Source organism: Peromyscus eremicus, chromosome 5 (genome assembly GCF_949786415.1).
Source record: "Peromyscus eremicus chromosome 5, PerEre_H2_v1, whole genome shotgun sequence".
Lineage (NCBI taxonomy): Eukaryota > Metazoa > Chordata > Mammalia > Rodentia > Cricetidae > Peromyscus > Peromyscus eremicus.
The window spans coordinates 60,613,395-60,637,879 of NC_081420.1; the positions used below are offsets into that span (position 1 = coordinate 60,613,395).

At 43.5% G+C, this 24,485-nt stretch overlaps 1 protein-coding gene across 18 annotated transcripts in view; it reads left to right on the forward strand.

Annotated features, from left to right (window-relative positions):
- The window catches only part of Celf2 (CUGBP Elav-like family member 2), a 539,378-nt gene extending 525,072 nt beyond the window's left edge, over positions 1-14,306 (forward strand). For 7 of the 18 annotated variants that reach the window (XM_059263522.1, XM_059263526.1, XM_059263527.1 and 4 more), the window contains 4 exons: positions 1,321-1,518; positions 5,812-5,955; positions 8,904-9,075; positions 10,457-14,306. In XM_059263522.1, coding sequence (XP_059119505.1) covers positions 1,321-1,518; positions 5,812-5,955; positions 8,904-9,031 — 470 coding nt within the window. In that variant the 3' untranslated portion in view covers positions 9,032-9,075; positions 10,457-14,306. The remainder of the gene's footprint in view (positions 1-1,320; positions 1,519-5,811; positions 5,956-8,903; positions 9,076-10,456) is intronic. The other 11 variants (XM_059263523.1, XM_059263525.1, XM_059263528.1 and 8 more) reach the window with 4 other exon arrangements.
- The last annotated feature ends 10,179 nt before the right edge of the window (positions 14,307-24,485 follow it).

Genomic DNA, 24,485 nt, shown 5'->3' on the forward strand with positions numbered 1-24,485 from the left:
CTTTCTCCAAAGGCTAGAATTTCATTCTTAAGGCCTTCAGACTCGTCCTTACATAGCTTCTATGAAGACGCTGTATGTTGTACCACTCCCCAAAGGCCCAGTTCTGTCTCCTCAAGCCCCACAATAGGAAACCCAAAACCAAAGCACTAGGAGAGTCCTCTCTTGCTAAGTCACAGTCAACTTCCTATCTCAAGAGATGACATTGTCCACATGGTATAAGCACAAACAGTGTAAACAGGACATCTCCTACTCTCTATCCTTCCTGTGGACTGCAGGTGACCCTGATGGAGTGTTAAGTGCTTCTGACACTTGATTTTTCTTCATACTTTGCAAGCGTCTTTTGGTAGTGATCCTCCATTACCATCAAGATTAGCATTATTTCCAGTAAGTTGTTCTCAGAAACAGATCTTTTTAAAAGCTTTTTAATCATAAAAGAAACCAAAGGTAATTGTGCTACCTATTCCATTTCCTGAGTTCATGGGAGAGTTCATACTACATGAAGCACTGTCTGATTTGACTCAATATTTAAGAAAATGACACAGTCAGCAACCACACAGAGCAACCAAGACACCAGGACAAAATCACATACTGGTCAACATTCAGATCCCCCAAGCTGCTGCCAGAATCCAGCCTACAGACAGTGTCACTCCAGTTCACTGGGAAACATGGCACTGATTACTCTCTGGAAGCAGCTAGGTTATGTACTCCTGCAGCCCAGTCCCTCACAACATCCTTTGCTGTTGAGGGAAGTCAGCTCTCTGGTACTGCCGACTCACTGAAGTACACATCTAAGACTTGTCTGTTCTGCTGCTTCCCAGCCACGCAGCTTGAATGTGAAGGGTTTCTCTCTGCTCCCAAGCTTCCTGAGCCACCCTGGGCCCCCAAGAGCCTGTAGTCAGTGGACAGCAGCACACAGATGTGATAGGCCTCGGCCACTAAGGTTTGGGCTTGGTTTTGGTTTTACTTTTCCTTTACATGCTTCTAAGATCTAAGAAACAGAAGGTATATATTTCAAAAAGGTAACAATCGTACTTGCCAGCAGCACACTGCATGGAGTGGTTCTGTCTGACTTTAGGGCCTCACTGCATTTTTATCACTGGCAAAGGGAGGGAGAGTTATCATTGCTTAATTCTTTTTGTTTTCCACATTCTTGTCATTTATTTCTTCCTGTGTGTCGTTTTTGACTTTCTGTCAGTTTAATTGGTGTGCTGGCTGCATGCTCTTGCTGTTGTACTGTGTCAAATGATTCTCTGACTTCCTTTGGAAAGCACTAATGAATAAGTGCTATTTCTCTTCTCTATTGTTGGGTTTTTTGTAAAGTTGCTCAAATGCTCTCAGGTATGGCGGCTCTGAATGGAGGACTTGGCGCCACGGGCTTGACGAATGGTACGGCCGGCACCATGGACGCCCTAACCCAGGCCTACTCAGGAATTCAGCAGTATGCAGCAGCTGCACTGCCCACTCTGTACAGCCAGAGCTTGCTGCAACAGCAGAGTGCTGCGGGCAGCCAGAAGGAAGGTGGGTGTCTAGCTGTACCTCAGGGCCTGGCGGGGCCAGCCGGGTCTGCATTTGCCTCTACAGCATGCCTAGAGTATGCTGACTTAAGCCAGTGTCTTAAGAGGAATCACCTGCTTAATTGCTAGTATTCACGTTAAAAGAAAAGTCTCAGGCATGAGCCCTTTGTCACAATCTTCTGTTCATCTTACGTGTTCCTCAGTTTTTCATGAATCCCTTAAGAAGTTCTCATCCATCGGGTGCTTACAGGAAATGATTTTCTACTTGCTACCATCAAAAATGCCCGATACATCCTCTCCCCAGAACACTCGGTCTCTCTCCTCACACAGAAACTTGTTAGTGAGAGGTGCCATCTAATGCAGTCTGGTGTGAGGGAAGAACTTCTCTCCTGAATTCCCCAGGTTCTTGGTGTCCATGTCCCTTGAAGTTCTCAATAAGCAATGGGCTCCAACTAATGGTGGAATCCACAGTTAGAAATGACTTAGTTTGCTATATAAGGAGGATGTCTTCTGGGAAAGAAGGTAAGTGATGGGTTCAGTGAGGCAGGGTGCATTTCAGAAAGCTAATACTAAGAATAAATTAAAGCTGATTATAAAATGGTATATGGCCTCGTTCAAATAAGGATAGCTTGTCCTTCCTTTTCATTCTTTTGCTTTATTGGTTGGTTGGTTAAGATAGGGTCTCATCCTTCAGCCCAGACTGTCCTTGAATTTGTGCCGGTCTTCCTGGCTCCACCTCCCCAGAACTAGGATTGTGATTACACTTGTACACTACCACACTCCACTGTTTTAATCTCTTTATTAGCTGAAGTTGCTTTAAAGCAGTCAGCAATGTGTGATTTTATTTCTGACTTGTTCAGAATATGGGAAAAGGTAAATCAGAGAAGATTTTGTTGGTTGTTTTCTTCTTCCCTTTTATCTTCATTTTAGTTACAAATGGCTTTTGCTTGGATATTAATTTAAAGATGGTAATCTGCTAAGTAGTATCATAGTTTTACTCTGCAAAGTTAGTATCTTTAAGGAGATACAACTTAAAAATAGAAAATAAAGTTTCCTTTGACAAATAGCATGGAGATCATGGAAAAAAGAAAAGAATCCATGAGATCTAAGTTACTCCTCAGCTCTTTGCTCCAGCTGTGACTTCTGTAAGTATTCAAGCATGCCTAGCTGTTTAGACAGCTGTGTCTCACGGGGTGTTTGAAAGGGACCCCCTCATCATGAACACCACAGATCTTCCCTGAGAAAGTCTGTCTTTGTTAGTCCCTGTAAGCACTGTGAGCAGTAAGTACCATGGGAGAGAACCTGTAAGGTAACAAAGCTAAGTCCCCTAAATGGTTCCGGAGAATGCTGGATGTCTCTCCATTATCCAGCATAGCTTTACGGGACAATATACTTGGGCCACTCAGATATAAAACTGCACCAAAACATTAAAAATTCAATGGTTCAAGTCTGGGCACTGTAACAATGTTTTTCTAAATGAGTTCACCCCAGCTTACTGCTACTGTAAGATGCTTTTCTATGACTTGTAAGGACTAGAGGTCAGGATCACCATGTCCTACTTCTAATTTAAGGATGTTAGTTACCCGTGATATGCTTTAGGGCTCTTTTTTTTTTTTTTTTTTTTCCGGTACTAGTCATAGCTTTTGGTTTGTTCATTTCATTGGTTTGGGTTGTTTGTCCTTGCCCCCAGCCCCATCTCTTACCTTCTCATACCTCTCTTTTGATCATCTTCTCACCCAGTTAATCCAGCTCAAGGATATCATCCATCTGCCATTAGTTTAAAATGAAGGGAGAGAACAGGTCTACTACTCAGCAGATTTTGAGATTCCCTAATCTAAAGATCTGTCCTTGTTCTGACCTTTAGTTAGAGTTGAAATGTACCCTGAACTATTTAGTCATGGAGTCTGGTATATTTTTCCAATACAGGAAAATTAACCATTTACTAGGAAAAAAAATGATTTAAATGAATGTTTCCATAGCTAATTTTCTGAAAGATTATAGCATTTCTACAGATCTAAACATCAGGAAAGCCCATCACCTTTCATGCCATTGTGAACATCCTCTGGCTGCTCTCATACATCCCCATCTCCCTTCCTCAACAGGAGGCAAGTTTTGTACACACAGATAGTTAGAGCCCCCAAGAACCCAGCAAGTGGCACTTGTGGTTTAGTGTAGCTTTGTTCTAGAAGATAGTTGCCTCTGGGCCTTGGAGTTTTGTGCTAAATCAGGCACCCTATGAGAAATACAGACTACAGCAACCAGCCTGTCGGGACCACTAATATAACAGAACTGCCAGTTAAGGTGTTGTGCTAGGAGAAAGTGGACAGACAGACAAAACGAGTGAGTTATGAAAAGATTTTAAATTACTTTTAGAGATCTAGGAGAGAGAGAGAGGTGTGGTGTGTGTGTGTGTGTGTGTGTGTGTGTGTGTGTGTGTGTGTGTTTGAATTTTTGTTGGTTTGGGTATCAGCTACATCAGTTACATACAATGAATGTTTTTCTATATGAAACTTTTTTTTTAAATCTCAGTTGGGAGGGTTAAAAGATCAAACTGCTTCTTGGTAATGGCATGGCAGAGGAGGGGGATCAAGATACTGGGAATTTGTCCCTGGGGAAATAATAAACAAAAGGACCAATACCTCTTTTTTTCTGTCTCACTGTTCATGGTCTCCCCCTCTCTGGCATGGACAGAATCAGAATGTATATAGCATTCTGGATTCCCAGGATCATTCAGGCACAGATAGTCTGTCTTGTTCATTAAAATGCACTTGCTGCTCAGGCTTCAGGAGTAGCAGCATTCCTTACAATGCAGATTGAGCCCCATTCATCCTTCTTGAAGCATTTAAACCCTTTGTTTAAAGGCACACTAAGTCTGGGGTATACATTTGGCCAGTATGCCTGTTACTAAGAACACACACAGGACAGTAGCACTTAGCACGCCCATTTCCAGCATTTGAGTTTTCGCATCTATCCATATTAGGATCAGAAAACAGAGAAGGAGCAGTGTCAACTGTAGCTGTCTCCCTTTAAAACAGGCCTCCCTTGAGCTGGATTATAGAACTATCCATAGACTCTGTAAGCAATCTAGTAATACAGACATGTGTTTAAGTAAAGGAGAAGTAACTACATCTCTGGCTTCAGGAAAGTCTTATCTTTATGACACTTTCTTCATTAATTTTCTGGGGGCAGACAAAGATGTGCCCACTTATTTTTACAAAGTTCTTTTTAATCCTCATCTTCCTCATATCCATACACCTAGATACCATTCCCCACTGTAAGAATTCTATAAGGAACTCACAGGATGCTGGCCCCTGAACTCCACATGGGATAGGCAGGCAAGTTCCCTCTCCTGTGATAGCCACGTATAGAAGTCACTTCCCCAGGTCTGTGAGCTCCGTTTCTCCCCAGCATCAACAAGTATCCCAGCTTTGTCCTCTCTCTGTCCAGTACATCTGGTTTCCTTCTTTTCATTCTTTTAACTTCCATGCAGCTCTTGTATTGGTGAGTCTTGAGTTCAGTGAGGAACTTAAGACAACTAACCTTTCAAACAGTATAGCTAAAAAGACCTTCTCCCTTCCCCCTTGCTTTCTGGAATTTGCGTGGAAAGGGAAAGGCTGTGTTTAATTCCCTCTTGGAGAAGTTCTTGGGTCCACTGCACTCACAAAGTCTAATTCTCACTGATAAACAGCCTGTCAAAATTGTAAGATTCTAGCTACCTTTCCCCCAGTTGTTGACTCCCTGCCAGTCATTCTAATAAAGATGATTATTACAGTGTGTGCGCACAGATTTGCCAAATCAAAACTGCCTGAATACCTGGGCAAATAGTTGAGAAACCTGAGCAGCATTACTGCTATTGTATTCATTATTCTAAATTGCTGCAATTTGCTTAGAATGCAAAGAACATTCTCTTCCACTTCAGGAGATAGTCTGCACATAAAACATGGCCACCCAGGAATAACCCATGCATAGTTTCCATCCCTGTCCTGCTTACTGCTACCACCTTTACCACCATGGAGATGAGATCTAATGCGCAGCTAAAGTGAGCCAAAGAGTCTCCATGAAAAAGAAGCTACTTAGAGTACATCCCACCTCCCCACCACATCCCCTCCACCAATTAAGAAATTTTAAAGGATGAGTGTTTTCCTGAAGATCATGCTGGCACTTAAAATTATCCATCTGCTTATTCTTTATAAGAAAAAGCCAAATGGCTAACCTACCTATTACTAAAGTATTCCTAAGAGGCTTTGGGGACTAAGACTTGGGGGATACCTTACTCTGATTTTTTCTTCCTCTTTAGGTCCAGAGGGGGCAAACCTCTTTATTTACCACCTTCCACAGGAGTTTGGAGACCAGGACATTCTGCAGATGTTCATGCCCTTTGGAAATGTTATCTCTGCTAAAGTCTTCATTGACAAACAGACCAATCTGAGCAAGTGCTTTGGTATGCAAAAGAAACCTAGCTAAATATTGCAGGTTTCCCAGGCAGGAGTCAGGATAGGGCCTTCCTTATGGTGGTGGCTCCTGACTTTCTAGTTGCATGTAAACAGATTTGGGCAAAGTTATTTAATCAGAAAAGGGGGAAGTGCTACATAAAAGGGGACATTCCCTTATCTTAGGTAATATTCTATACTGTAGTATTAAAGCATCTTCCTTTATATCTTGATTCTTTCTCACCATAGAGCAGCAGTAGTTTCTTCAAGCCCTGTAGATGGAGCCATGAGTTTTCAGTCTGTACTGTTACAGATGACACTGCGGACACTCTGCCACTAACTCCTTACTCCTACAGTCTCCAATAGCTCAGACTTAGCTTACAAATGTCCACACTCATAAGCAGGCTGCTGCCACACTGGATCTCTGCAGACTAAGGACAGCAGTTGGTGTGTCCCGTGGTTACAGAGAACAAAGCACTATGATAGGCTTAGATTGAAAATGGCCAGGGCTGTGTGCATAGGCCAGAGCACACAAATATGCAGGTATTCATCAACACTACAAAGCACCTAGCTGTCAGGCCTTGCACCCTTGGGGTCCAGAGGGAGCATGCCCCCCCCCATAACAGAGTAATGAAAATTCCTGTCCTGGTGTTTCTATGAGACAAGGAGAGCATTTGTTAAATCCATGACTTCCTTATTTTTCAAACTGATTTAGCCCCAAAGATATTAAGAGACCAGGGTATTCAGAGCTTTTGTTGACATCACTCCTACAGTTTAATAATTCATATTGTAGGAGGTGGTACATTTTATAAAAGTAAGATATGGACCAAAAGAAATAGGATTGTATGTGCTACAAAGAAAAATATCTAAAGTAGAGTAGTTCTCAAATAGCCGTAAGTTCAGACTTTATCTGGCTGACTGGTAGGTAGTGTTTTGGTTCTACAGCTCTGGTGCTAAAGTCTTTCATCATCCAGAATGGTCTAAGCCTCAGGGGTTAGAAGAATTAATGCACCAACCGTTTCCAGTGATAGTTTTTACCCTAGGAGAAAGGCTGTCAGCCTAAGCCCACTACACCTCTGCTGTGGGAACTGTATAGAAACCCTTGTAACAGCTGAGGAGTGAAATGGAACCTAAGCTGTCACGTAGGTGCATGCCTGTGAGAGCCAGGGCTTACCTTTGGGAAGGTTTCCTGGGCAAGGTTTTTAGACAGACATATTTGTCATAGCTGCATAATTGTCCTAAGTTTATCTGGAGACTAAAAGGGACTGTAGTCCATGATTTGAGGAAACATTACCTTGGAAAGAGATTTTATCAGTCCACCAACTACTTAACCAATATGTTCATGATAATACAAGCTGTAGCTGGGAGAATCCGGGATGTATTTTCAATTTGACTTAAAAGCGAGGAAACATTACCTTGGAAAGAGATTTTATCAGTCCACCAACTACTTAACCAATATGTTCATGATAATACAAGCTGTAGCTGGGAGAATCCGGGATGTATTTTCAATTTGACTTAAAAGCTTTGCCTCCCAAGTTTCTCAGTGAGTGAGTCTATGTCTTAAGCTCCCAGTTTGCTGAGTTGCTCGTCGTAATAAACCCATCCTTTCATCCATCTCACTCTTGACCCATTTCCATTCTTTAATCATCTTGCCACTTCTACCTAAAAGACCCCAAGAGAAGGGAGAAGTCACATCAGAGTGAAAGTCTTAGAATTGAGATTACTTTGACAGGAACTGGAGGAAATAGAAATATAAACAACCATTTTTGCGATGTAACTTACCTATGGATCGCCTTCCTGCCTTAGACCTTGTGTCCACTTTTATCGCTGAGAACTCTGCTCAAGTATGTTTATGTCCTTTGCCCCCTCCACTGGTTTGTAAAAGAATGTTCTCTTTAGTTTTAAACCTTCATAGTAGTAGATAAGTGAAAATGCCAGAATCTTCCATGTTTTAAAGTGAAATTCAGTCCATGGAGTAGCTTTCTGTCTCCACTCAAAGTCAGGAGGTGCACAAGCTCACCACTTGCCTGACTGGCCTCACACTACCCTGTTAAAATAAACTCTGCAGCCAGAATTCCTTCCTCCTGAATCTTTCCAGAATATCAGTTGTTCTGTTTCAGAAACAGGCATGCCTTCTCTCTCTCCCTCTCTCCCTCCCTCTCTCTCTCTCTCCCTCCCTCTCTCTCTCTCTCTCTCTCTCTCTCTCTCTCTCTCTCTCTGTTTTCTCTCTGTGTCTCTATGTCTCTGTCTCTATGTCTCTGTGTCTCTCTGTCTGTTTCTCTCTTTCTCTCTTCTCTCTCTCTCTCTCTCTCTCTCTCTCTCTCTCTCTCTCTCTCTGATGGTGGCTTATTGTTGCAGATACAAATAACTGGAATATGTTGAGATGATTATTAAGCCCTGAGACAAAGAGAAAGGCTTGGAGGTTTTCACCTCTGGGTTTGAACAGTAATTCCGAAATGTTAAGAAGCTAGTATACATTATTCTAATTCAGTTGATTCGGTGCTTGACTCATCCTAAGCCAGCCCTTTGTAGACTCTGTCTATGAATAGATTGAATACTTATTCTCTCCCGAGGATTCTTTCCAAAGGATCCCTTGGGGGGGCAGGGAGGGGGAGGATAAAACAAACAGGTATGACTTCAAAGCACTAAATAGAGGGACAAGGTTGACCAGAACAACTTAGCTGTAGTGTTGTGGGGAGGGTTTTTGTCCTACATGGAGAATTTGCACTCCAACTAGCTCTTTCACTACTTGCCAGTGGGTATTACCAGTGTTGTTCGCAGGCATGCACTGGGCATGCATAGGACAGCATAAACCTAGCAGAGCTCAGCTCAGATCCTGGGACAGGCACCTCTCAGCATTTGCAGTCACACTATGCCGGCCAGCCCCGCCAGCCCCATTTTCTGATTGGCTTCCCCTTCACCCTGACCTCCCTACCTCCTTCCCCTTTATGTTTTGCAGGTTTTGTTAGCTATGACAATCCAGTCTCTGCACAAGCTGCAATCCAGGCTATGAACGGCTTTCAGATCGGCATGAAACGCTTGAAGGTGCAGCTGAAGCGCTCCAAGAACGACAGCAAACCTTACTGATCCTAACCCCAGAAGCTCCCTGCTCTTATTTTAGCTTTCTTAGGGTAAGTCCCACAAGCCAGCCTGTTCTCAACAGGGAAGGCAGAGGAGGGACCACAATGCCAACTTTTACCAAGAGAGACGGTTATTTTTACAATAAGGCCTCCATTTCCTCCACTCATGCCCCACCCAGTTTGCCATAACTAAACTTGGGCTACCTTGTTTCTGTTGAGTAAACCCCTTCCTCCTCCAATGTGCCACTGTATTCTCCTTCGTTCTGCAATTTGAACATCCTTACTCCTTTTTAAAATGTTTTTGTTTTGCTTTTTCAAAGAAAAACATATAAACAAATAGATGACATCTTGAGATTTTAAAAGGCAAGCAAACACTAATGTGCAATTCTAACTCTGAAACCACTGGTGCCCCAAGAGCACTGCCTGGAGAACTCACCCCTCCTTGCCCGCCCGCCCGCCCGCCCGCCCGCCCCTCAGAGGGCCCCACGTTCAGAGTTAACATGGTGGCCTAGCAGAGGGAGAAGCCAGGAGACGCACTTAAAACACCACAGAACATCCTCCCACTACATTGGTTTGTTTTAATATAGGTAGGATTTGATTTTAGGGTTCAAAGAAACATGACATTTATTGGTCAGATTATTACACTGGTTGTCTATTTTGTTATTGTTTTATTTTTGTTTTTAGAAAGGATTAATGTAAAAAAAGATTTAGAGATCTGTTTCTTAAAGCTACAGGGTTTAAAAATAAAATAAAAATGAGTGAAAATACTTGATGTTTCTTGAAAGATAAATTTAATAATAAATAAATACATAAATAATACTTAAATAAAAAAAGAAAGCCACAGGCCTGTAAATTTTATTTGTAAAAAAAGCATTTCTATTTTTATACAAAATTTTTACTGCCTCAGAAATAATGGAAGTTATTTATTGCCTATTGTTAACTTATTGGGTACCTAAAGAGCAGTTCTCTGTCTAGCTAGGACCTTCTGAAGTAGTCTCTAGAGGAATTGTTCTAGGAATGGGCTTTTTTTCACTGTTGAACCCTAGACCTAAAGTTCATGCTTTATCCTCTCGTTGTTTGTATCTGTCTGATTATTTTGTTCGTAATTTCCATTATCTAGTTTACAGTTCAGTTGTCTTGACTTCCCCATATGTCACCTTTGTTCAAACTGGACCCTCTCCTCTGTCCCTCGCTAGTCCCTCACCCCAAAACACCCAGAATCCATCCCCTCTCACTCTCTCCAGATGGATTCTCTTGGGGTTTCATTGTGCTGTGGAAAAAGAGTGTAAGAAATGCAAATTATGTGAATGGCTCATAGACTCCCTGAAGACCTAAGATTTGCATTAGTTTTTCTCCTGCACCCTTGAAAGTGATTTTGTTGCTGCTGCGTAGATTCTGTGTAACTTTTTACTCTTCCTTGTTTTCTCCCTAGACATCTTCATGCCCGTTAGTTCATCGTTTGCCTAGCATGTCCCTGTGGCGTCTCAAAAAAAGTTTCATCGTCCCGTCATTGTTTCTGATGTCTTTCTGACCTCACATCATATTTGGTTCTCCTACTGACCTTTGATCTAGTTTGACCTTTGAAATTTGCATGTGACCTCATCTAGCTATGAATTCTGGGAAGTCAATGTGAAAAACATTGCTGCATTCATGCAAGACTGAAACTATTAGACAAATTATAGAAAAAAAAACCTGTGGCAAAAATGTTTCTTTCTTATTTTTTTTTCTTTTCATAAAACAGACTTGAAAGTATTACACAGGGATTGATTGGCATTCTTCCCGGTCACTGGTGACAATAGCAATATGTGTCCAGGGACACAGAATGTTGGTTTCTAACAGACTACTTCCAAAAACAGTTTGAGAAAAAAAAAAAAAAACTGTCTGATTTTAAGTCTCTAGAGGTCTGTAATAGTTTTTACATTTTTCAGGCAGTGTAAAGTTTTTTGATAAGGCCATTTTAGGTGGCTCACTTTCTCATTAAGATATATATATAGAACCACTTTTTGTAGATTAGTATAAGAAAACTATTTACCCTGTTTTGGGGCAAATGCTACCTATTTGTGTCACCTTTTGCTGAACTGACTCACAGTTAGACAATCCATGGTTTGACGCCCATGAAATGACCTATATTTTATACTGTTTCAATGTACAGGAGAAAGGTTACTGTAAACTGTGTCATGTCGGTGCTTCTGTGGATTCAGTTGTACTCTCCTCACGAGTCTCGAGGTCTTAATGTTACTTGTTGATAAGACAAGCTTAGAATTGGTTTTCTTAAAACAAAAAAAAAAAAAAGAATCTCAAAAAAAAAGTTGTTTGCTTAAAAAAATAATTTCATGTGAGAGAAAAAAAAAAAACTATTCCAGAATAAGTTTTGTGTTGGCTTGAGAAGCATTGATGTCACTTTTTTTTATTGTGGACTATTAGATGTGTTTGTGTTCAGCAAAATGTGATCTGTTTTTGTTTTTTCTTTTAAAGAAAAAAGTGAAAACTATATAGTGCCAAATTCCAAAGGTACTTCCTTCCTAGAGCTCCGGTGTGTTTCTTGTGAGAAGTAATTTGATAACATGGGTATTTTATTATGTGTTTTGTATAAATCCCTAATATTTAAAAAAAAAAAAAAAAGGTTACAAAGTTTGTTAACTTGCTATTCTGTGGTCTTGTTGCCTGAACTTGTTATCGTTTGTTATTTCTCTATGCTGTTTTTTGTAAGACATTGTATAAGTGCCCATGTGTCACTTTTTTAACCACTCTATACACATCAATGCTGTGAAGGCAACCCTCACAATGTATTTTCTTCATAATATCTGGAAACCTCTAAGGTGAGAAAGTCTTGAACTTTTAACCCTTTCTACCCAGAGCTATCTGGAATGTTGGTACCTTTTTATACTGTCGGCCTTGGGTTGTTTTGGGGTGTTTCTGATTTGGATTTTTCCCATCTACATCCTCTAAGTTCTTATTTTTGTTCTTTGAGACCCACCCACACACCCAAAACTCTTAAGTCTTTTTCCTACACTTTTTTTTTTTTAATTCACCCCCATTCCTATTGTCTTACGCTCCTTTAGTTTAAGTGTAAAAGATGGAGTTAAACCCTGTGGAGGTAAAAACAGGTAGACTTAGCCCCAACGTAAACCCTAAAGACACCATTTGCTTTTTGAGATGGGGTTCCATGGTATGTCCTAGTGTATAATATTTTCATACACCCTGCAGTTAAATGGCTTTTGAATGGTTCAGTCTTTCAAGGAATTTTGCTCTTGTTTCTTAAACACTCGTAAGTAATGCTGAATCAGCCATTGTGTTAGGGATTCTTGGACTCCAATGGACACCTGAATATGCAAGGTATCTGTGTGAAAAGCCCACGGCCTTTCCTTGCCTCTCCAGTTTTCTAGGGTGTTTTGACTTTTGATTGAACACATTTAAAGGGGCTGGCCATGTAAGAGGAGCTCAGCTGTGTTCTTCACCACAATGAACCAAATACCCAGGCCCAGTTCCTGCTGCCACTTTTTAAAGTGCCATATTCCTCTGAGTCTGGCTTTGGATGAACAGAAGTCTTGTTCTGACAGACCCTAATGTCACACCTACAGTCCCAGCACACACCCAGCCTCGGGGAAAGCATAACCTGCAAGCTTCTGGCCTCAGCTCCCTTTCCCCTATCACCCACCCCATTGGTTTAATGTGTGTGTGTGAATGTGTTAGATAGCCCTGAGATGGAAAGGATTAGCCTCTCACAATGCAAAAAAAAAACAAGTTTCCTCCTTACAGCACGTGCACTTCCAATGACATGATTCGTGTTCCCCACACCTGTTTACTACTGCCGGGGCCTTCCTTCATCCTTGAGGGCTATTTTGTACTTTCTGCAGCACTCAGCTTAATAACAAAGTGGTCACACACATTTCTCAGTCTCTACTATATGGTGGTGTGTAGATACACGTGTAGAAACCAAGAGAATTCCAGTTGTATTTCATAGACCATCTCATTCAGATCTATTCATTTATCAATGACATAAATCTTAAAAAAAAAAAATCAGATTTTTTTTCCCATGGATGCAAACTGCCCTCCTTCCTCTTCACCCCCTGCAGTCCCCCGAAGAGGCTCGGGCCGGCAGGACTTTCTGTTGAGTGTTTCTCATTTTGCAGGCAACCAAGACAGTACATTAAGAGGGAGGTTTGGGGTTTTGCATGTTTCATTGTTAGAAAGGTAACCTTCCTCAGAGACAAACTGTCCTCTATCTTTAATGTCAAAAGGACAAAGCCGTGAGGGTGGACAGGGCCTGTTTTGGAAGACTTTGGAAACACAGGGAAACTGCGTTTTTAAACATCAAGTGTAGAGCATAGTCTTTTCCAGCTCACTCCGAGAACTCTGATTGAATGGCACCCCCCAGGTGTCCCAAGTTCACCTTTCTCTCACCGCAGGGGTTCTGCTTCTTTGGCTTGTGCTACTCTGGAATCATTTACTGTTTCTGTTTTTATTATCTTAAGTGCTAATTAAAAAGAAATAAAATTTTAAAAAAATGTAGTTTCATTACCTTTTGAATAATGTCATACAAAAAAATGTATTTGTGTTTTTTGTGCTGTGGGAATTGTTGTTTGTAGATTAATAATACCATTTTGTTTAGAATTACAAAATAGTTTTTAAATATTGTCTGAGAAAAGCCAAAGTTAATGCAACCTAGTGGAAACTGTAAGACCATTTGAGTATTGTTTCTGTTTTATTGATGCATTTGGATTTTGTTGTTTGATGGAATTTGAGCCAAAAAACAAAAACGCAGGCTTTCCTATTTCTACAACTGATTGTACTTATGCATTTTGTACCAGTGGGATTTTTTATACTGGAGATTAAAAAAATGGAAATTTTTGTGGCTTACTCTTGTGGGCCCCTGACAATGACTGATTTCAAGTTTGATTTCTGGCTGATAGAAAGAAAGTTGCTTTTCTTTTAAGAATTAAAAACTTTGGCTTGATTTCTTTGTTCCCTTTGCTTATATCTAGCATTAGAATTTTGTCTGAAAATACAGCGGTAAGTTTCACTTTTTATTCTGTATTGTGCAGTTACACAATAAGATAACTAGACTTAGAAGTACTCAGTCACTTTAAGTGGATAAATGTATTAGTTAAACTTTAGGAGTTTGCTTTTTTGCTGTTTAGATTGAAGTTTTTTCTGACCCTCCTGTCCTCATTGTGAACATAACCGTGTAGTTGAAACAGTCAGACTTATTTTTGTAATGTATGTTATTGTGTGATGCGATTTTTTGCTTCTGTCTCCAATATTAAACCATTTTCCTAATACTTGTTTCTCTCTGCGTGTTGTGTTGTTGGTAGTCATTCTGTGTTGGTGATGCATCTCTACACCTCACTGTTGCACGTATCCGTTTTTTTTCTATATGTTGTGTAAAAAGATACAGTCGATTCCACCTAAGTGAATATCTGATTTGGGAAACAAGGAAACTGCACATCCCTCTCTGGTTTATGCGTAGCCTACCCTACCCACTGCTGCCAAGACAGTATGTCTGTTCCCTGTGACTCACCTAATAACTGCTTACAGGACTGGACTTGACAAGGCATTGTATGGTCTTCTGACCACACCTGTTCCTTCCCTCTCCTCTCCCTCATATCCACAGTTCCTAACTAACCACCATGAACTCTCTGCTGCAACCTTAAGAGGAACAGAAGCAGCAGACCCAGGGTTTCTTCTGTCTGCCCTCCAGTCCAAAGTCACCTCGCTGCAGTTGAGCTTAGGAAGGGATCACTTTTACAAAAGAGGGGAGCTCTCAGGGAAGGACAAAAGAAAACGAGCTGGTCAGTGGGGGTACGAAAAGAGTTAAACTTGGATGTCTGCTACATCGATTAATAGGTATGTATACAAATGCATTTCCACAAGCTAATCAGTTTAATCCAGGAGTAGCTTCAACTATTAAAACTGACGGAAGTGGGAAGACTGCCAGGTACTCCAATGGAAGCTGGACTGAATGAGGGAGGTGGGGGACTCTGCTCAAGTCCTCACTGTCCATTTCCAGAGGGTAGCTCATAATGCCATAGGTCCCATGCTCCCTCCTGGATGGACACAGGATAGGAAGAGCTGTGTTCCCACTGTCACCCAACTCCTGGTCAGAAAACATCCCCACTCCCCTGCAGTGAAAGCCACAGGCCCGCCTTGCTCTACTGTCCACCAGCTCAGGAATCTGGCGCCCCTCAAGGTGTTCATCACAGATGCCATGGCTGGCAGCTCTCCTCCCTTCTCACCCCTTCTAACTCCTCAGTGTATGCGCTCTGCCTGCGTCAGGCCACCCTGAGCCTGGTGCCAGGAAGAGTCCCCTACAGCTCTGGCTGCCTACCCTCTGGTTTCAGCTGGCCCCTCAGGTCCCTGTTCTTCAGTCAGGTCAACAACCTCGAGCCTACCAAGCAGAAGAAAGGCGACTCTTTGCTTAGGCTGAACACCTCACTGGGAATGAGTTTCAGAATCCTAAGCCTGCACTGCTGGAAGCTGATTTCTAGCCACACTCCTGCTCTCACTGCCTAGTCAGTCAGTCTGCCTCTGAAAGGCCGCTGCTTCGGTTAGTGAGGAAAGATAGCTAAAGGTGTGATTCCTTTTTCTTTCTTTTCTGGAAGAATGGGCGGCATAACGGGGGGGGAAAGACTGGGAAAGAGAATGATCAAATTCTTTCCAGGATGGATTTCTTTTGGAAACACAAATATGACCACCATTCAGCACAAGGTATAATGTTCACGCACAGAGAGACAAAGTAGGTTTCTCTACAGAAGACACAAAGGCTTGCTCCTGTAAGCACTTGTGACTATAAAGTTGGCCACTGCTTAAATTCGCACTCAGTGTTGATTTTGTAAAACTCCGCTATGGTGTGAGCAGGTCTGTCTACTGCTCATGCACAGAGCACCTTGAGAAACCACAGAGCCAGATACGTTTCCTGGCTGATGGATACCACATGCCTGCCAGGCCACGGCAACGGGGTATGATCAGCAGGCTCAGAGCTAGCAAGCTAGGCAATGCAGTGAACATAAGCGGACCACGAATCGTTCCTGATAAGTGAATAAAACATTGTGGCCAGACAATCAGCTTATTCACTTATCAGGAATCGACTGTTCTACTAATTCACTGTTTTTGTTTTTCATTTCTGTTGTAGTTCACTATTTTTGCTGTGTTCTGTTTTTTCCTCTCATGCTTGGGCAAAATCACTGGGAATATTACCTTCATGTGACCATGAACCATTTCTATCGAGTGAAAATGGTATCTTAACAAAATCTATGCACTTGCTATCAGGAACACAATACTGGATGTGTCTTATATATATTGAACTATATAGTACTCGATTTCTTAAATAAAGCTTAAGAAAGGACTCGTGTGTAAAGTTAATGTGATTATTTCTCAAAGCAGTGTCTCTAAGGGGTATTGTTTTAAGTCTTGAGTGATATAGGATATTTTTCATTAAAATTATATTGTTGTCTTTATGAATTAATATTCAATAAATTGACTTTGGAAACAAAACAGAGTTGGTGGGGGGAGTTCTTCTGAGTGCATTTTAGCGAGGTCTGGAGTCTCATCCTCCTTGGCGGCTGGGGCTAATCTCTAGCCAAGAGCTGCATGAGGCAAAACAGAAAAATCCCTTTGCTTCCAAAGACCACTAGGAAGCAACTCTATACATCCTCACCCAGAAAGCCCACTGCCTTTCGAACGTGTGATCTTGGGCTCTGAAGAAGGGGACAAAAGAGGAAGGGCAGGCCTGAGACTCATGCTGGTGTGTCGGGACTGTGTCAGATGAGGGGACACTAATATCACAGCCTGTGGAGGGCAGTGGCAGTTCTATTCAGGACTACAGAGTGAGGGACAGCAGAGAAAGCATTGATCATTCTGCATGAGATGGTAAGATTTCAAAGTCGCTTGTGAGGGGAGCTAGCCTGTAAGTGTCCAGGCTGTAAGTAGGAGGCCTGCTGCTTGGCCCTTTGAAAGGGGGCTTTTGAAATGTTCCTACAGGCTTTAAGTTTGAATAGAATGGCATTTCTATTAGATCTCTCCACCTTGGGAGTTTTATGTTAAATTTGTGTTTCTTACTTACGTATGAGTCTAAGAAAAACTAATTTTCTGCCTGCAAAATGGCACGGACACCTACCTAACCCTTTATGAAACAGAAAGAGTGTGGCTCCTGAAGACCCACTGAGAAGCCAGAACTCTTCTTCCATTCTTTGCCTCCTCCCACCCCAAACTTTCAACTCGTAAACGTGTCACACCCCAAAATCAAAGCTTATAGTGAAAGGTGAGGGTCAGGAACGGGTTCTTAAATCAAGGGAGGGGCTTGATAACACGCCCTAGGTGGCACCATGCTGTCTAAGTAAAAGAGATAACACTGGAAACATTGGTGTGCTGATCTGGGCTCAGACATTAGGGGCTGGCCAGACAAAAGACAACGTTCCCTCTCTGAAGACCATGTCCAAGGCTATTGGCAGGAGGGCTCTGAGCCTCAGTAGCACAAGAGAAATGCAGAATAGGATATTTCCCTCTCTAGAGGTCTGCAGCCCTGAGTCTGGAGTGCTCCATGCCTGGAAATGCAGAGTGCATGGCTGGGAGACCAGCTCAGAGTGCCAGCTGAGTTGGCATCATGTCAGGTCAGTACCAAGAGCTGCTTCATGGGGAATATTACATTTTCTTTAACCTTGCTCATGGTCAGCAAAGCAGCTCCCCCTTGCTGCATCAGAGGGATGTCTGTAAGGCAAAAATGTATATCTACAAACAGAACTCACATAGGCGCTGTCTGTGTTCTGTAACTGATCAACCACAGCTTAAGCTGCACATTATGATCCCCAAATGTGGATCACTGGATGACACTTCTGTCATGAAGTTGGTGTGAAAAGTACAGATAACAGGCACACTCCCTGGAGAGCCCAGACTACCCACCCCAGTTTGAATGCCAGCTCCCCTTAATTACTGGTTGTATCCTTTGGGTGCCTTAATTTCCCCATTAGCATAACAAGGGTGAACCTGTACCTAGTGGGTGCCATTGTTATGAGGACTAACCAAACCCACACACAAGGTGATTGGAACACAACTGTTCAGTAAGACTCAACAGAGGAGCAGTGCACGGTCAAGGCTTGGCCTTCTAGCTAATGTCCCCTCAACCATCTCCAGAATTCCTCACAGCTCTCTCTGGGTTTCCTGGGTAACTCAATCATGGCTGGGCAGAATCTACAGTCTTTCCATCTGAGAGCGCTGTATCAACAAGTCCTAGAACAGACATTTTCCCTCCTGAGAAACTGTCCAGAGGTGAGAGCCTCCTGTGAAGCCAGCAGGCCAGCACATTCTCAGTGAGCTCCTGTGTGCCTCAGAATCAGGCTTAGTCATTATTCCCAAGAGGAGAGCCTGGCTCTTCCAGTTTGTAGCCAACACAGGAGAGAGACAAGGTCCCCTGCAGATCTGCCTCTCCCAGGCCTGCAGGGTCTAAGGCAGTGGTTCTCAACCTGTGGGTCTTGACCCCTTTGGGGTTGCAGATCAGATACCCTGCATATCAGACACTTAACATGGTAATTCATAGCAGTAGCAAAATTACAGCTGTGAAGTAGGAACAAAATAATTTTATGGTTGGGGGGTCGCCACAGCATGAGGAATTGTATTAAAGGATCGAAGCATTAGGAAGGTTGAGAACCACTGTTCTAGGCCTTTCCAAGGCATATCGATGTCTTTAGCAACAAACTGGCTAGATCCGTCTGTGACCATTCTGGGAAGAGCAAAGGTAGGGCTCAGAAGCACAGAGGAAGCCGAGTGCTGTCTACAACATCCTTATCCTACCTCCACTTTAACCAAAGACACTCTGCTTTCATTGTTTTACTTAGTGTCCACATCGCGTCTCATTTAGAAAAACAGTTTCGTTAGGGCACATGTAAAAAGTCACTGCTTGGCCACAGAGTGACAGCAGCCCTCTACTCCCTAAACCTCGTAGCGAACATTGTATGTGGAGCCTCCCTCAACTCCCTGGAGGACATGGTAATACAGCACGATACCCAATAGTCACCAGGTGTTGAGTACAGGCTGTGTATGCCTGCTCCCAGGCAAGGTGAATGCTCTCTGAGGGAAGGGACTGAGTCTCACTCCTCAGTCTATTCATGGTGGTGATCATGGAGGCGGGGAGAGAGGGTGGGTCAGTGAGCAAACTGAATGGATGAAGGAATGTGGCCAGTGATTTGGCTGGGACTGTAGAAATGCATTCCTTATTAAATGGACAATAACTCGGAAAATTCATGCAGAGAGAGGTCTGACTGTGGCATGTGCTGAGGATGGGGCAAACTGGAAGCCTCTTTGCAAAAATCAGGAACCACTTTGGGAGGTCCAGGACAGAGGTGGGAATGAGGAAGAATTATTGTGCTTGTGAGCTCCAAATATGCAGAGAGAATCTTGCCACAGAGTTCTTAGGCACTGGGTCCTCAATGGTGGGAATGCCTATAAGTTGGTCAAAGCCACCCACCCTGGTTCTACTGAAGATCTCTTTTAAGTGACCTTTCACTCTCTCAAGAAGGTTTTCTATCCGGGGGATGTTCTTTGGTACAATTCTAACAGCTAAGAAAACAAAGCAGCGGTAGAATTGAATACAATTCTAGAAAACTGAGTGAAAGCAGCTAATTGGAAGGCCTTCCTGAGTAGCCGTTTCTCTGGTTCCTCCTGTGTTCTTGCTGGGCCTGGCAAGCTGGAGTCAACAGCTGCCTGGAACCCGGTCCCTCAGCAGTACAGAAGAACAACCATTGCAACAGCCTTAAAGGGGCAAAAGGATCATACTGCTTCTGGGGTACCAGCAAGCCCAGACATCCAGCCATGTCCTTGAGCCCTAAAAATGTGTCCCAACTTGTCCATAGATTCTAAAGAGGTAAGGCATAATCCACTAATCATTTGTTCAAAAGACCTGCTGTAAACAGTTCCCCCATACCCCTACTTAGGTAGGAACCAGGATACACAGAAAACTAATACACCATCTCTGTCTACAGAATACTGCCACAGCTGGCACCTCTGCCCAGTACAGGAAAGCCCTTCAAAGGAAGATGGTCCAGTCAAACCACACTCTCTCTAAAAGGCATTGGATCGCTGTGGTGCCCGCACTGACGGTGTGCAGAAGACTTAGGACAGGTGGCCACTCGCCCAGACTCTCTAGCCCATGGCTAAGCTCATTACTGCTGAGACTCAATGTCTCTGTGCTGGAGCTTGGTGGTAGCCAAGGAAGAAGACTACGGGTGATGAGGCAAAGGAGCTCTCTTAGACATCTATAGACAAGCATCTCCCTCAAGGGCAGAGCTGATAAAAGTGGTCCGTGTGATCAGGACGCACATTCTAACCAGTTTAGAAATGTTTTCCATGAAAGAACTTCACCCTTTTTACAAACTATGAACTAAAGCAAATCCTGCCAGCTTTGTGGAAGCAGGGAAGAGACTGGTGGCCAGGGCCTCTGTAGGTATGCTGGATGGAGCTGCGGCATGAGGAAAATGCTCCATTAGGCAGACTCTGCAGTGACCATTGCAACCAGAGCTCTGGGATCCCAAAGCTGAAGCTCTCCCCCCGCATCCACATCCCCAGTCTGCCTCCTCCCATCCTATCGTGACTGTTTCGATCCCTGATGTGGCCTATTCAGTTCTCCCTATACGCTACATAGACCCGGTAGCTACAATTTGTTGATCACCACCAGCTTGCTTTCTCTGGCACTGACCTCTGTAGGGGTCAAAAACCAGGAGACCCCCAACTACCTTCTTGAGTCTAGGATGAAGAAAGGCAGCCAGGGTTAACTGGAGTAAAACCGAAACAAATGACCAGACACTCTTCATTAAAGAATGTGACAGGGCCGGGGTATACCTCGGTGGCAAAGTGCTTCCCTGCCAGCACCGGGCCCTGGGTTCCATCTTCAGAACCTTAAGCAGCAAGGCGATGACCACGAAGGTACCACACACCTGCATCTACAACGGTCCCTTTAACGTTTAGCTACTTTCTTCTGACATTGCCCTACTATTTTGGAAGCACAGACCTACACTACTTGTGTCCCAGATTGCATTACAAACATAAACTGCAAAGTAATCTCTGAGAGAAAAAAAACCAGAAACATTTGGTGGTCAGAGAGAGGTGTGAAATGCTGTCAGATGTGCTTCCTTCTTAGGAATTCATCACGTGCCATGACATGTGAGAAGTCTTCACATCCCCCAGCCAGGTCCACCTACCTCAGTGTTTAACCAGCGTTGAAGGTACACACCTCTCCTTGAACTGTGTTGCAGTATGGCATGCACTAACCAGGAGCTACTGCCTAGATTTAACCACGGCTCTGCCACACATTAGCTGAATGACCTGAAGCATGTTAGTAAATCTTTTCCAGCCGTAACATGAATGTAGTGATCCCAATACCCACCAGTGTGTAAAGTGATAGTTCCTGTACTGTAGTACAATGGACAACAGGGCAGCATTTATATGCCAAGCAGAAGCCATGTTCTAAGACATTTAGGGAAACAGTATAAGAAAATTGGAGTCCCTGTAGGATTCTGGGACTCCTTGAGAAAACTGCAGACTAGCTGATCATTGCATGCCTTTAATTCCAGCTCTGGAGAGGCAGAGGCAGGCGGAGTTCATGGCCAGCCTGGTCTACATAGTAGTAAGTTCAAGGCAAGCCAGGGCTACATAGTGGGAACCATCTCAGAAAATTACCCATTAGTGTAAAGAGAAATTAGTGGAAATCATGAGAAAGGAATGAGGACTTTGGGGCTCACAGAAGGCAAGGAATAAATACTTCGAATGATGAGGGAGATTTTGAGAGAGTCTGTAGCCAAACTGACAAATATCAAAATGCTATGGGACTACACCAAGAAGAAAGGTGAGACATGAGAGCAGCAGAGACAGGAGAAAAGACAGGACAGACAACGAGGTGAGGGTGAGGAGGAGGCCAGGGCAGTAGGGACCATCCTCAGGATGGATACAGATGATGGGTACCCTGGGAAGAGAGGGTTCAAATCTATCCTGGTCTTGATCTCACATGGTGAGGTTCAGGAAACCTAAGTAATGAGAGGTAAGCAATCATGGGAATGCCTGGGTTCATGGTGCAAGAATGCGTGGATGAGAGAACAGGCCCTGTCCTGAGCCATGGACCACACCGCCAGAGAGATGCAGGGGCATGTTGTATCATGAATACTCTGGGCAACAGGGATGATAACATCTTGAAGCTGTAACTCTTCCTTTCCTGCCTCTCCCTAGTGAGTGACAGAGGCTTGAGCTTCCTACTGATGAAGACAGACTGGGTCCCTTCTCCTTGTTCCATGATGGCTAGAGATTGCCAAATTCCTTTCAATCCATGAAACTATGTAGTATATATTCCAAAACATTGACTTTCAGCATGTGAGAAACAGACCCTAATGTCCCCTAGAATCTAGGAAGGGAGACATGGGGACCCAGGGTTGCAAAGTGCCATTGATGGGGACTTCCTGATGGAAATGGTTCTGCACAGCAAACAAGTCAGGTCTACCCCTGCAATTTGGGTCAACGGTGGTCAGAAAAACAAAAAATGACTTTGCCTAAGCCAGAATCCACCTCATATGTCTCCTGCTAATAAAAGAGTTAGACTTCACATGCTGGTAAAACTCCACACACTACTCTGATGTCTTACCTTCTTCCAGTACGAAAAGTTATTATGAGGGAAAAATCAACCAGGGGTCCTCAGGGGCAACTGTGGTGGATACAATTCATGATAGTGGCAGTCAAGTTAAAACCGTATAATATGGCAACCTAGCATAGGAATAAGGAATACAGTTCAATTTTTAACTGGAACATTGGGCTGAGGTTACAGCTCAGTGATAGCCCTCACATGAATGAGGGCCTGGGTTCAGTCCCCAGAACGAACACACACACACACACACACACACACACACACACACACACACACACACAGAGAGAGAGAGAGAGAGAGAGAGAGAGAGAGAGAGAGAGAGAGCGCAGTATATGCTCAAATTACCAATAATTGCATCAAATACTTTCACTCTGTCCCTGATGCTCTCATCCCTTCATCCCTTCCTTGGACTGAATGCAGCATCCCTGAAGTTCACTGAGGCAGAGGGATGGAGTTTGGAATGGGTAAAGAGTCTTCGGTATCTGTTGTACACATTACTTTGTAATAAAAAGGGGGGCAAACATGTTTTTCCTTCTGTCACCTATGTCAAAGCAGCTCTATCAAATCCACAGTAAAATTCCCTACCCGGAGCCCCGCTCCTTTCTAGTCCCAGTGGTTTGGCGGAATCTCCAGGCCGGACTGGCTCATCCAATTAGCTGCCTCTCCTCTCTTGAAGCACAGCACTCATCAAACACCATCAGTCATGTCCTTCCCTGAATGAAACCCCTGTTCTGTTTGTCTGACTCTCACCTTGAGGCTAACCGGCTTAACCAAAAACAGATGCCAGCTGTGGTGTGCCCATGAAACAGTGCAGGGTGCAGTCTCGCCCAGGTGAGACTGTGAAGTGCAGGGGACATTGTGAAACAACCCTGGGCCAGACCATAGCCTGGCCCCAGGCCACATCACTCCTCAGGCTGCACCTGCTCTGTTGCGAGCAACCAAGATGCTGTCTCTGCACCAAGAGCCTCCTAACAAGTTCCACACGCAAACGGAAGCCATTTATACCATTCATTCCAGCTCGGACACCAGGGCAGAATGCAGCCATCCTGACACAGCTAAACAGAAGGATGCCACCTGCAGCCACGAAAGGCTCATCTCCGACAGGTGATTTTACTCCAACAGATGAGGTAGAACAAATAGATACAAATTGCCTCTCACGCCCATCACACACAGTATTTGACACCTCTGCAGTGTGCCGGGCATTGAGCCTTAGGAGTTCTGTCCTAGTCTCTCATTTAACCCTCCCAGAGGTCCGGTGAAGCAAACATCATTTGTAAAGACTCCTGTATCCTCCATCTCTTCTGGTCTATGGGCAGCAAAGAAAAAGGCAGGAAGCCGTTCCCTTCCCCACTGCCTGACTCCAGCCCTCTGTGTCATCCCCATTCCAGAGTTTTCCCATCTCAGGCAGAAAAACAAAGTCAACCCAATGTCTTTCAGTATTTCCAACTTAGTAAAAAAAATAATAAGTTTCACAGGGCATGGAGGTGTACAGCTTCTAATCTCAACACTGGGGAGGCAGGGGTAGACAGATCTCTGTGAATCCGAGGCCAGCCTGGTCTACATAGCAAGTTCCAGCCAGAGCTACACAGTAATACTTCGTTTCAAAAAGCATGAGGGAGGGGGTATTAGTCACCATCTCATGTATGTGTACCAGTTATTTTGATCATATTCACCCCCTTATTGACTCTCTTATTTCTCCCCTCACCAATGGTCCCCTTTTCTTCCCAATTAGTCTCCCTTCTACTTTCTTTAATTGTTTTCATCTAGATTCCATGTTTTAAAAAAACACACAACAGTTGTCTTCTGGGGCCTGGCTTATTTCACTTAACATATGATCTCTGTT